The 13,772-nt window shown below is 36.5% G+C and overlaps 1 protein-coding gene across 3 annotated transcripts in view; it reads right to left on the bottom strand.

The window, feature by feature from the left end:
* PREX2 (phosphatidylinositol-3,4,5-trisphosphate dependent Rac exchange factor 2) overlaps positions 1–13,772 on the bottom strand; it is a 287,717-nt gene that overhangs the window by 154,368 nt on the left and 119,577 nt on the right. For all 3 annotated transcript variants that reach the window (XM_082600894.1, XM_082600893.1, XM_082600895.1), the window contains exons 11-14: positions 12,425–12,525; positions 5,209–5,312; positions 4,452–4,501; positions 1,806–1,881 (exon numbers count right to left, since the gene is read on the bottom strand). In XM_082600894.1, coding sequence (XP_082457020.1) covers positions 1,806–1,881; positions 4,452–4,501; positions 5,209–5,312; positions 12,425–12,525 — 331 coding nt within the window. The remainder of the gene's footprint in view (positions 1–1,805; positions 1,882–4,451; positions 4,502–5,208; positions 5,313–12,424; positions 12,526–13,772) is intronic.

A 13,772-nucleotide genomic window follows, 5' to 3' on the forward strand; every position in this document is an offset into this window, starting at 1 on the left:
ACTCAATCAAGTTTGCATAACTGCTTATCAGCAGAACTGTCATCAGACACCAGATTACCTGAATCCCAGTCCATTTCAATTTCTATTACGTACAATTTCTACAGACGTTGTCATAACAGACCACTAAGAAAACCTGAAGAAAAAAAGAATTGCAACTTGGTCCGTTTTTTTGAGCAACTTATTTTAGTCTTCTAATACTCACACTTGGAAAGTAAAAGTGCCAAAAAGGAAAAAAAAAAAAAAAAAAAAGTTGATAACTGACTTCCTGAGTCAGAACTTTAAATATTTATTCAACATCAGCTTTTGCTTCAAAAAAACTTTCTTCAGTTTTCTCATATAATCAACATATAGTACATGAATTCTGTAACAGTTTAATTTCTAGGTGAAATTCCAACTCTGTTACCAAATATAGAACCAATCCCAATGACACACACTGACCATAGTGTTATAAAAGGCTCTCATACTAGTAAACCCACTGGACATAGGAATTTGGGTTTTTTCGAAAAAGAACTGTTTGGTTTAATCTAAGATCTTAATTTCTAGATAAAATAAATCTAAGTGCCATAAGATGCAAAAATAGGTGGTCTTGGATAGTGTAGAAGTTAATATTAAAAATAAAAATCTCAAAATGTATGTGCACAGATGAATCAAATGTGAATTAAACATTAATATTTGAAACAAAAAATAAACATTTCTATGACTGAGCATCAGACGTTATTATCCACTTGCAACAAAGGAGGTAGGCTAATTTCTTCAATAACAGAAAAGTAAATTGACTCAAATATCCAAATGTAATGACAACATTTCAACCAAGCAATATCCTCTTTCTCAAAATAGTAAGTTCTGTCAAAGTGGATATCAGTTTTCTTAGCCTTTTCTTTAATCCCTGGAAAACATTTGACTATTTATTACTTGACCTAGTACAATAAAATGTTTAAATAAATTTATATTTGAATATCCATTATGATGGGCTAGATGCCTTGAGTTGCAAATAACATTTTCTCAATACCAGCTATTAGCTCCCACATTCTAAGAAGCAGAACAACAATCACAACAAATTTTATACTTTCCTATTTACAGTGTATGCAGGTGGATACTGTATTTTTTTTTTGGTGGGGGAAGGGGAGTGAAGCTTGAGAGTGGGCCAGTGGGGAGGGGTAAATATTTTGTGATGTTGTCTACCTATGGGCTTATAAAGTTTACAGCTGCATTAGGAGGACAAGCATTACCATTAGCATGAAAAGTAGGGCAGATCTCAGTTGCAAAAGCTTCTAGCCAAACACATAGGGCAATACGTAAATGATACATCTTATTGCATTCACCCATTCACCCTCCCCTGTTCACACTAATTGGAAATTTCAAGCCATTTCAGAGAAGTAAAGCTCATATTATCAAAACACAATTATTATCTAACAGAGAAGAAGGCACAGGGAGATTAGAATAACCTGCTAGGACTAAAAACCAGATACCTTAAAACAAATCAGTGAACAAAACATACAAGTAATTTTAGTACATGCACATTTATTTAAATTATACTTCATTTTTTTGATGGATCTCAGATGATATTTTTGAATCAAGAAACACCTTCCTCTTGAAAGACAATATCGCATAAAAATTAAGTCTGGGACTCTGAAGTCAGATGATCCAGGTTCAAATCCTAACTCTGCTTCATTTTAGCTGTATGAACTTGATCAAGTTATTTCACTGTCTCATGGGCAAGTGGGGAGTTTTAAAAAGTACCTAAGTCACGTCAAAGTCTAAAGCAGCAATGAATGTAACTCAGCAACTTCTATTTGTCTATTTACCTGTGCAATTAACCAGTCTATCAGCTTGTTGGCCATAACCACAGATTTGTAGGTTCTTAAGTGGTAATCTTTATCTCTATAAAGGAAAGAGAAACAAAAACATTAAGCAAGAGGACAAGTAAGCAAAAGGAACCATTTCATTTCATATCAGTGTGCAACAGAGAAGTTGACTCAATGTAATTTGAATCGACTGTCCCACTTATGTGTAAATAAGACAGCTTTACAAGGTGTACACACCTGAAAACTCCCTTCACCAGCTCACACCAGGAGAAGAAACCCACAAGGATACCAAAACAGGACATTTCTTCTTTCACATTTTCCTATATCCAAACTGATTGTTAATGCTATGTTACCTGGTAATAACTTGGCTAGAAATACAATAGCTCATTAGTAAAAGAATAATAAAATAGAATTCCCTCCCTTTAAATCAAGATAGAGTCATGAAAAATCTCCTCAAAATATGGAAAATAAAGCAACCGCTTGTATTTCTGCTCCTGAGTTCTCCAGGAAGGCAGGATCTGCCCCAGAGGATTATTCGTTAGGCTCAGCTGTAGTGGGAGACCTCAGGTCTGTCCTGAGGGAAACACACTGAGAACCTCGTCATCCATTTTGTCTGATCAGAGCATGGACTCAGCCACACTGCATCCCCAGGCAGCCCAGGGAATCCTGGCTCTCCACAGCAGACTCTCCTTTCTGCAGACTTCCCAGTTCTGAGAAACGTTTCAAAGTCTAGTTAGATACCAACAAAGTGCTCATGATCAGAACAAGGCCCCAAGGGTGGAAACCTATAATTCATTTACTTTGCAGGCCTGGATCAAAATGGAATGAGAAAATGACAGTCTTTTCAAAATGTCAAAAAAATCCAAACTGCAATCAACTTGGCGTGACAAATAATTACTGGCTATATTCATGGTTCTTTAGCTTCTGTCAGTAGTTTACAATTAATATTGACATCATTTCATCCACTTTCATACAAAGCTCCCTGAAACATGATTGAAATTTCTGAGGGTTCAATAGTGAATGAACTAGTTAGCCAGTAATCAAGAGCAGATTTTTTAAAATCTTTTTAAGTCTACCTCCCTATTTCTGATACCTCATCACCCATTTCATCTTGGTTTCCATGTGTCAATAAGAAGGACAGGGTAGTCTTTTATAGACCATATGTGGGTCTGTGGATTCTTCACCCAAGTCATTTTTCTTTTCATAAGCTGAGTTCACACATGACTATCGTACATTCCATCTGTTTTATGGGGTTTTTTTCTCATAAATTTACCTTGGACAACTCATAAACCATCGTCATTTCTAGCCAAAGAACAATTCCTTCTTCTCAGCTTTTTCAGAATGTAACTTTCTTGATAAGAAATCCCACATGGCTAAAATATATTTTCAGAACACATTTTCTCACATGTGAAACCTACATATACATACACATGTGGCATGAAAAAATTATCCAGTATCGTTTTCTATTAGTTTAGCAGAAAAAAACTTTAAGTATCCATGCGCTGTTTAGTAACCATCTTTTAGCATTACGTTATCCAACATATTTACAGAGTGCCTGTGACAGGAATATAGCAGAGAATCAACAAATGTTGGTTCCTTTCACCTTTTTTTACTTTGTGAAGCCTGCTTGTGAAAGTGGACAGGGCATTTTCAGGAGTAGTAGGTAAAATTCTGTTTTCTCCTTCAGGACCTGCAGTGTGGGCATTCCAACACTTATCAGCAACTTTTGGAATCTTTTTTTTTAAGCTCTGCGTTTCCTTGGAATTGGAAACCAGAGTGAAAAATAGAAACACTGTCCATCAAATGTTTGGATTCTATAGCCACGACTGAAAAGCCTCTATATTCATTTTAGAAATAGTATGTTCATTGTTTTGTTCTGAAAAATATATTTTAGTCAATAAACTCCAAATGATATCTGGCCATCTGAAATTAGTTTTATATTACATTACATCCTACCAGTTAGTGTATACCAGTGCATATTACAAAAGTACTGATGACCTCTATTAGTAATCATAACACAGAACTCAAAGTTTTCTGCTGTTTTTCTAAAGAGATAAACTGAGAATGAATCCTGATTTCTCTTTAAAAAACAAAAAGGCATCTCTTCAGAAGTTAAAACATGGTACAGAAAAAAATGAGAAAATTATAATTATTAACTCCAAATCAATTCTTAATTTTCAAGTGCAAAAGTTTTTCTTTGGATAAAAGATGATTAAAAGAAAATATTATGAAATAAAATACATATCCAAGATTTGATTACACAGTCTAATGAAAAAAATTACTATACAAGTAACCATAATGGTAAATATGTATAGTAAACAGTATTTTGAAATCCTCTACCAACTAGTCAACTATTATTTATTAAATATTAACTGAAGGTGGATCATTTCAAAATCAAGCCTGTAACTGACTATGAATTAATGGCAAATAATTTTAGAAATCAGAAAAGAGTAGAAGAAACTGTATAATTAGAGCCTCAGAAAATTCAGAAATATTTTCAGATAAATTGTGACTTAATCCTTAAAAGTAAAATTTTCACTTTGGGAAGAAAAACAAAATAAGTTAAGTTCCAGCTTAATAATATTTATCTAATATGCAATATAAATATTTCCATTTAACCTCCCAGAACTTAGAAACTAGACTCACCTTATCACTGGAGTAAATAGACTATGAAGACGGCAATATAATCGTACGCCCTATTGTAAAACAAAAATATGTCAAAAGCAAGTAAGATCACTCAAAGGACAAACCAATGAAATTTTGAGTAAAATAGATTCACTGTCAAAAGGCTGAAATCATTACCCTATTATTCAAATGTTACATTACATCATAAAAATAATATAACTTAAATCTTTAAAAACAGGATTAAATTGTGCTGTGAATTTTTCATATACATATGACATATACATACACAGAGGACTTTTAAAACTATTTTCTTAAAATATAAAATTTCGAGATATAATGTAAACAGAATATACATCTATGCAGTGGTCCATCATACTACTTGATCATTACATGTCAATATAAATTTTGTCAAGTGTACAAAGAAAACTGATATTACATAAATTTTATGTATTTGTCTTTTTGTTAAATTTATTCAAGTATCATGACCACTTGTTGCTACATGTGAAACAGTTTTCAACAGATATAATCTTCTGGGTTATGCAGTTGCACTATTCCCTTGTAGAATTAGATAAAGAGAACAAAAACAATGATCTAACATTCTAATTCTTATAATAGCAAGAAAAAAGTCGAGAGGCTTGCTTACGTACGTCATGTAAAAATTTTCTATACGGGCAGAATTATTTTAAGTCTCTCTACAGCATTTTATCTTGCTGAAGCTAAGAAGATAACAACAACACGAATTCTTTTATTGATAAAAGGTTATAGGAGAGGTTGTTACCTTCGAAATCACATCCTGCATCTCATTTCTTGGATAAAAGGTTCCATCATCATAGCGAAATCTATATAACATCTGTTCTGGTTTGAATTGATGTTTATCCGTAACTAAGAACATAAGAACAGTATATTAAAATCCTGACAATCTAAAAACTGGCAGATAAAAAACATATTCCCAAATACTGAAACTTTTAGTTTTATCAAAAGCTTTTGTTTTCCTAACATAGTAATGCTAATCCAGTATTTTGATAGTAAGATTCATGATAAGATTTTGTTGTATAATATAGTTACAACTTCCATGTAATGACTGAAGAACTAAATTAAGGTTAGCCACATTTAGGTAGCATAGTGTATGCACTTGTGCGTGTGCGTAGTGATTTACACTTAAATAAATAGACGAGTTTGTGTTTTCTATTTCTTCACAATGCCACAAAGTCAAGCAAAAAGTGCCCTTCGAATAGCAGATACTCCAACTAGTGAGTTATAATTTGATTCTCAGCCCCAGAAGTGAATTTTAGCATTTATCTGTCTTATCCCACAGCGATCAGGCCAAGACCACACATATACCAATCTTGACCATTTATCCTGTGTTTAGATCTTCAGAGTAGATTAGATAAATTCAGTATGTAACTGATTCCAAAATTTTAACAGTTTTCTTACACTGACAAATGCTTTTCTTACACGTCACTTAATTTTTTTTTTCCTCAGTGGAAAATGAGAGTGGTCATCCTTCCCTTCCATCCTTAAGATAAGATTTTCCATTCATAAAGACTCCTACTAAACTTTCTCTCAAGTTTCCTTTTTTTCTAGGTAGTCTGATTAAAAAAAAAAAAAAAAACTTCTAGAAAGGAAAAACCTCAAATTAAATCTCAAAAAGTTTACATGTAAATGTTTTCTTTACGGGGCATGAAAAATTTGCAGAAGAGATAATTTGTTGCAATGGGCTCTATTTTCATGATGACATAGAAGAGTTTGACCTTTACTTTTTGCTAAAAATGTTGAAGGGGGAGAAAAATCTGTCAGAATTAATTCTCATGAACTACATTGGTGAATCCAGAAGAAAGCCAAGAGACTTGTAACACACACACACATATACACACACACACACACATACACACACACATGCATATGCAAAGTTTCATCAATTTCACCCTCATCTATCCAAACCAAATGCATGGCTTGCAGCCATAAAACTGAGACAGGCTTGCTGCCAAGAAGGGACAAACAACACAACGTTTGGGCATCTTTTTCCCAGATTAAGCCAAAAAGAAGAAAAAGCATATGTGAAAGAAAAATAAGATCGGAAGAAATATTTTGAAATCCTACGGCATGTTTCAAGACCAGTTATTTATTTCTCCTATGAAATCTACCTATTCCCATTTTTATCCCTTAAGATTCATTGAAATAATTTATTATACTGATGTCCCAAAATTCATGGAAACTTGGGCCCAAAGGTATCTTGCCCCAATAAAACAAGTGGTGGTTCAACCTGTTCAAAATGGAATGCTTCACTGTAAGGTAAACTCTTGTGACTTTGCTAATGAATCTTGGGCTAATCTGCAACTCTAGGCTGTTGCCTTGGAAAAACAGTGAAGAGTTCTGCATACAAATCCACTCCCCCAACTTCTCCAGCATGGAAAATGGGTTTATTAGCTGATGAGAAAGGTAGGTGAAATGACATCTTTTAAACAACTCTGTGATGCTGGATATTAGCAGGGATGTACTGGTAAATGATAAACAGCTTGTTCTCGAGTGCTGTGGAAGAAGGAGCACTGATGTGTGACATTCGCCAGTTTCCACGGTATCAAATACTCCCACACTGGCCAATTTCCAGCTACCAAAATAAAGCCACTGAACACAGAATGAGATGTGCCGTGACACATTATTATTTAGTATTTCCATCATACAAAAATAATAGACATAAATAACACCAAGACCATAGATAACAATAAAATGTAGTAAAATAATTAAGAAGTGATGAGTTCTAAGGATATTACCTTTGTTTATAATATAATTTAGGTATTTATAAGTTTATATAATTTTATTTTAATAATAGCTGTGCTTAACTACAAGCTTGCAATTTTTTAAAACATTTAATCACCAGCTCTCTACAGCTTTGACCAGCCAACTTCAGCACACCACTGGCTATAATGAATGAGCCCCCTGAATTCCCACAGAAGCATTTATAATGTAAATAATAAAGCCAGACAAGAAGAACATTATCAACATATCACAGAGAAAGCATATGCTGCCTCAACCCAAGAATTCCCAGTACAGCAAGGCTTTGCCTCTGATGAAGTTCTCAACAATATTTGCAATGTGAATAATAGCATTAACAGTCAACTTTTTTTTTTTTTTTGCTGGCTCTTTATAAAACAGATGGCTCATTCAACTTTATTTTAGGAATTCTATTTTCACTAAAATGCAGCTGGAACCACATGCTAATGAAACTAGCCTGCCTGGCTCATATTTCTTCATTCTAATAAAATTATTAATGTGAAATTGCATAATATGTTCACTTATCCTAGGCTTGGGAGAATCTCTATTAGTTAACTTTGGACACTAAAAAAAAAAGGTTATTTCCAGCAACAAAAGTTCTGTATACCAAATCGGACATTACAACTGATCAGATCCCGATAACAGTAACAGCACAGGCCACTAAAATCAAACTGTGACCAACAGGACTTTTAATAGAGAGTACTCAGTGCTAAATTTCTCAGAAAAAGAATTAAGCAGGTTATAAGTATCATTGTTCAAAAAGATTTCAATTCTTTTTTTTTTTTTTTTTTTTTTTTTTTGTGGTACACGGGCCTCTCACTGTTGTGGCCTCTCCCGTTGCAGAGCACAGGCTCCAGACACGCAGGCTCAGTGGCCATGGCTCACGGGCCCAGCCACTCCGCGGCACGTAGGATCTTCCCGGACCGGGGCACGAACCTGCTTTTCCTGCATCGGCAGGCGGACTCTCAACCACTGCGCCACCAGGGAAGCCCTTCAATTCTTTTAAGTTAAATAATAAAGTGTTCTTGAATTTGAAATTTCAGAATAAATTTTAATACAGAATTTATCTACTACTTTCTTTTCAAAATTGTATTATTGGAAAAAGGTGGTGTCTGAGGAAGGGGAGAAAAGTTGATTAGGACTGAAATTCTGATATCCGTTCCAAAAAAAAAAATCTTATGCTGTTGAATTTTTCTCTTTTAAGAGGAGGCAATTAAAATATTTTGAGACACATGTTAACAAAATAGTAAGGGTGGTTCTCTCTGTGATTCCTTCCAGATCTTTCAGCAGTCCTGAACTGGAAAGGTCAGACTCTAGAGTACTATGTTCATGAAGAGATTGAATAAATATTATTCCAACTCCACTTTGTACTAACTTAAAATTGACTTGAATGTGTCTGCCTAGCTACGCATGTCTTCAGGGAAAGTAACAACAGTTTTGTTATTGTAAAGTAAGTAAAATTCCACCCATAATAGTTGTCTTCAATTTTCAAAACCTAATTCATTAAGTAATCAAGCAACTCTTCCTCATACAATTGCTGGATCACCTGTGTTGAAAGATGAAAGCAAGAGTGGATGGGTGACTTGAAAATAATCTTACATCTCCTCTGAAAGGATAACCTCTCCTTGCGCCCTGACCTTTCCAGCTTTGGGAATAAAGCTTTTCTAATATCCTGTTATCTGTTACAAGGTACCTCATAGTCAAAAAGGAAAATACTGTGACAACCTTAGCGTAGCTCTTTCTAAAATATAGTTAAGTAATCCCATAGAAGTACAAAAACATACATATCCATAACTTTTTAAACAATTTAATAGCAGCATCTATTGTTGACAGATAGCTTTAAGACCATTTTTTTCTGTTATTTCTAATTCATAAAAGATTAAAGTGACTCAAATTAACAACAGAAGTCACAATAACCTCAACTGAAAACAAATGTTAAAAGTGATTTTTGTGACTATTATATGCTGATATCATTGTAAAACATTAACAAATAAATATAATGATTACTCTGTCTTTCATATGATTTCAAAGATCTTATATTGACCCAGGAGCTAAGCCTCAGGGGCAGAAATTGGGTAGTTTTTTACCAAATTGGTTTAGCTTTTGTTTTTCCTGCATATGCATCTACAGGACATTTCTAGGAGCCTCTTGCAGCCAAGGGTGACCACATACCTGAGTTGTGCCCACGGACATGTGCACAAACGTGATGCACAATGGGAAGGGTACAAACCCATTTAAAACAAACAAGAAACTCCACCCTTCCTTCAAGGTGACCTTTAGGAGCACTGTATTGAAGATGGAAGAGCTTCTGTCAGGCACCAAAACCCTGCACGGAGCAGGGTGTCACCACCTCATCCTCCACCACTGACTGAACTGTACATGAGTGGCAAATGAGCTTCTATAATGTAAGCCACTGTATTGGGGAGGTTTATTTGTTACAGCAGCTAGTGCTAACCAATACAGTTTTCCCTCTCAATAGTCCTTGCAAAAAATTAGTTCTCCCATCCTAGTAGATTTCTGTCTTGTCTGAAAGGAAATATTCCAGCAGCTGGGTTTCTTGATGGACAAGGTAAAAAGATAGGCTTAAAACTATTAGACCGTAAGAAAAAAGAGGTCGAGGGTTCATATTTACATATCTTCAAGTACCTAGCCTAATATCTTACATGTAGAATGAAGGAAAGAATCAGTAAGGAAAGGAGTAAATAAAAGGTATCCATAAACAGATTTTCCCTTCCTTGCTCTACTGGTAATACACAGGCCCTGGAAGTACACAGTCTGAATGGGAAAAGAATAATCACTTCTGAAGGTCAACGACTGTACACAAAACCTCTTTACATGCCACCTACTTCAGCTTTAATAGATTGCAGGATAAAACAAATACAGTCCATTCTTGTCCCAGATATATACTTGGTCATGGGGTTAGAAGAAGGAAAAGAGGAGCATAAAGAGGAAAGCCATCTAACTCAACACCTTTGCATGTTTACTTATAAGATACCGGATGATGCTTCTTAGCATACTAGATGCTAAATGGTGTTTTAATGGCATTAATGAACCAAGTACAAAATCATACACAATTTATCAACATTATCTGTTTGCTCAAAATACAATTATTCATTTATTCACTCACTCAGCAAATAATTTATTAAGCACCTATATGTGCTGGGCATTCTAGGTGTTTGCTGTATATTAACACACAAGGCTCCTGTTCTCACGGTGCTTATATTTTGACTGCAGTCTAGAGTAGGGATGGGAGATAAAGAGAGAAATATTAAACAAAGAAACCAAACAACATGATAATTTCAGAGAGTGATAAGTAGTACATGAAGAAAATTTCAAAACTTTCAGAAGTAGTTTATTGGAATAATGGGACTGGGTAGGATTCTAAAAGGCAGAGTGTCATGGAAGACGAGTCATAATAGAGACTTTTGTCGTTTCATTCACTGCTGTGTCTCCAGCACCTAGAGAGGCCACTGGCATATACTAGGAGTTAATAAGCAATTGTTGATTGAGAACAGCAAGAGCAAAGATCCTAAATGGGGAGTCATCTAGGAGTGTTCAAAGAAGAGACAGGAGGTCAGGGTGGCCCCAGTGTAACGAGTTAGGTACAGCACTATGTGATAACTCAGAGAGGAAGTCAGGGGCCCTATCATGTAGGGCCTTGTGGGCCATGGTAAGAGATTTAGGTCAGATGTCTGGACTTTTCTTTAAGTTTAATGAGAAGCTAGTAGATGCCTGTAAGCAAGAGAACGCCTGAATCTTATATATGTCTTAAAAGGTCTCTTCAGCCATTACCTGGAGAGTGTCCTATGGGGATGGAGGACAAATGTGCAAGCAAGGACAGAGAAGGTGGTGACTGGGAAGAAGGTGGAGATCCTGGAAGGGAGAGCGGTGCTCTGATTAGAGACCTGTTTGGTGGTGGGGCTTACAGGGCTCGATGGCATGAAGGAGAAAAAGGAAGGCCAGGGGATTCCTATCTGGGTAGATGGTGGTACATTATATTGGCAGCGTCTACTGTGGTGGGGAAAAGTTAGGAGGATTTAGTTTGTTTTCACCTCACTCTCATTTAGAAAAAAAAAAAAATGAACATCAAAACATCACGGCCAAATATCCATATTTATTCGTAGCTCCCTGCCTTTTTCTCCTCTCCCACATTTTGCATTAGAAATTCTTCAAGCTTTTATTCTTAGTCCCATGATCATTGCTTTCTTGTTTTTTGTTTGTTTGTAGACTCTTATCGATGTGCTAAGAACCTCATGCTCTCTTGAAATGATTCCCAAATCTGACCCTCACTCTGAACGCTCCCCTGCAGATGTTTCATACCCAATCCACTGCAAACCTTCCCCCCGATACTCTTCCTCTTGAATTAACTATGTCTGTCATCCAGACAAAAAGCTCAGAATAAGCTGACGTCAGCCCTCACTCTTCACCTCCTAAGTCCAAATAGACATCAAATACGCTGTCTCAGCTTCTCCAGAATTTCTTGAATGGGTCCCTCTCATCATGCCATGGACACGGCCCTGGTCCCTTCCCTCCTGGGGAAGGAAGGGTCCCCGTGGGCAGGGATCTCTGTAATCTCTAACTCTTCACTCATCTGTTATCTCCAAAATCAAGATCTGGTCGCTCCTCTGCCTCCAGATGCCCATCACCTCCTCATCTCCCTCAGAAGAAGCCCCACATACACAGCCAGCAAGTTAAAATCTGCTGGGATCAGGTGTTTGCCTACCTTTCTCACCACACCCCTCATCCCAGCATATTCATCCATGAAGGATATGGTCCTGCCACGTGAGACTCTGCGTTAGCTCTGAAGAGGCCACCGTGAACCTTCCCACTCCCGTGTCTGAGTGCTACTGCTTCCTCAGGGTGGAAGGTCCCTCTGTCTTCTGTCCTTGTCAGAGTTCCATTCATTCTACAATGCCCAGCACTAAGGCCAGTTCCCTCATGAAGCATCCCAGATACTCTAGTTAGAACTCGCCGTTCCTTCCTCTTCAGTCCTACGTTACTTACCTGGACTTTTGTGTTGGAATTGTCCGTTTCAAGTTAAATATATCACCATAAACCTATACTCCCTGAAACAATATTCTGTATAGATGAGGCACTCAAAGACGCTGGAAAAAACATAAGCATCCTATAATGTGGAGAAGTATTATAAACTAAACTGATCAATGCAATGAAGATACATGTAATTTGTGGATAAATAAATAGGTGATTAATAAAATAATTACCATGATGGATGATTCCATTTTCTAACAATGCTTGTCCCAAGTGAACACCTTCCTCAGGCCTGTGAATCTCTCCAATTTCCAACAGCCATGACACAAATTCACTGCAATAGAAATCCAATGAAGAAGTTAAATCATTAATTTTTTTCCCCCAGGAAGTCTATCCTTACCATGCATTTATCAAGCAGCTATGAAAGGAGTCTCAAAATATAAAGGAATGCTTGCAGTGCATTTCACATACATTTTTTTCACATATGTAAGGCCCACAGATATCAATTGGACTCTATTCTAGAAAACTCATGTCCATACATTCAGACTTACCTAAGCTATACTTCATAACTATTCAGCTTATTGAGACCTTTAGTAAACACAAAGGGAAAATTCTAAAGTAGCTTTAACTGTTGGTTATTATGCACATAAAAGCAAATTTGGGACGAAAGAGAAACAACAGATCCTAAGACAGCTAAATGACAGAACTAGATAGAGTAATAATGACTTAATATAAGACATAAACTGTCTTGAAAGTAGCTTTCCAGGCACAAAGAACCCGTGGGTTTGAAACTCCAAGAGGGCAGACAAAATTAAACTGCATGCCCTGTACGGTAGACAGACTTCTAAAGATGTTCTCCCACCCCGCTATCAGGAATCCTACCCCTTGGTCTGTCAATCAAATTCCAATCTAGGTAGCCCTGTGAACGGATTGGCATATGTAATTAAAATCCCATGTCAGTTGTCCTTAAAATATGGAAATCATCCACGTGGGCCTGACCTGATCAGTTGAGCCCTTTGAAGCAGCGTTTTCTCAGGCTGGTGGCACAAGAGAAAGTGAGAACAAGTAAAAGCACAGGAAAGATTCAATGTGCCACTGCTGGCTTTGCAGCAACAGGGGGGTCATATACCAAGGAATACAGACAACCTCTAACAGAGAGCAGCCCTGGCCAATGGCCAGCATGGAGATGGCGGCCTCATGCTTACAACTACAAATGATTAAGTTCTGCCAACCACCTGAATGTGCTGGAAAGTGGATTCTTCCTCAAACGCTCAAGATAAGAGCCCAGCCCCTGCTCTGCCAACACCATGATTATGCCCTTGTGAGACCCTTAGCACAGAACCTGGTCTAACTCACCTGGACTTCTGACCTACAGAAATACAGGCTAATACATGGGCATTGTTTTTAAGTCACTACATATATGGTAATGTGTTTTGCAGCAATAGAAAACTGATACACACCAAAAGACACAGAAAAGTCTGACTACCTTGTTTTCTAATTTTAAAATTACTTGGTAAATTCATTGTTATATCTAAACTGTCATCCATAAGGAATACTCCAACACGAAATCAACCATCAGAA

The sequence above is a fragment of the Mesoplodon mirus genome (genome assembly GCF_964341445.2).
Source record: "Mesoplodon mirus genome assembly, chromosome: 16".
Taxonomy (NCBI): domain Eukaryota; kingdom Metazoa; phylum Chordata; class Mammalia; order Artiodactyla; family Ziphiidae; genus Mesoplodon; species Mesoplodon mirus.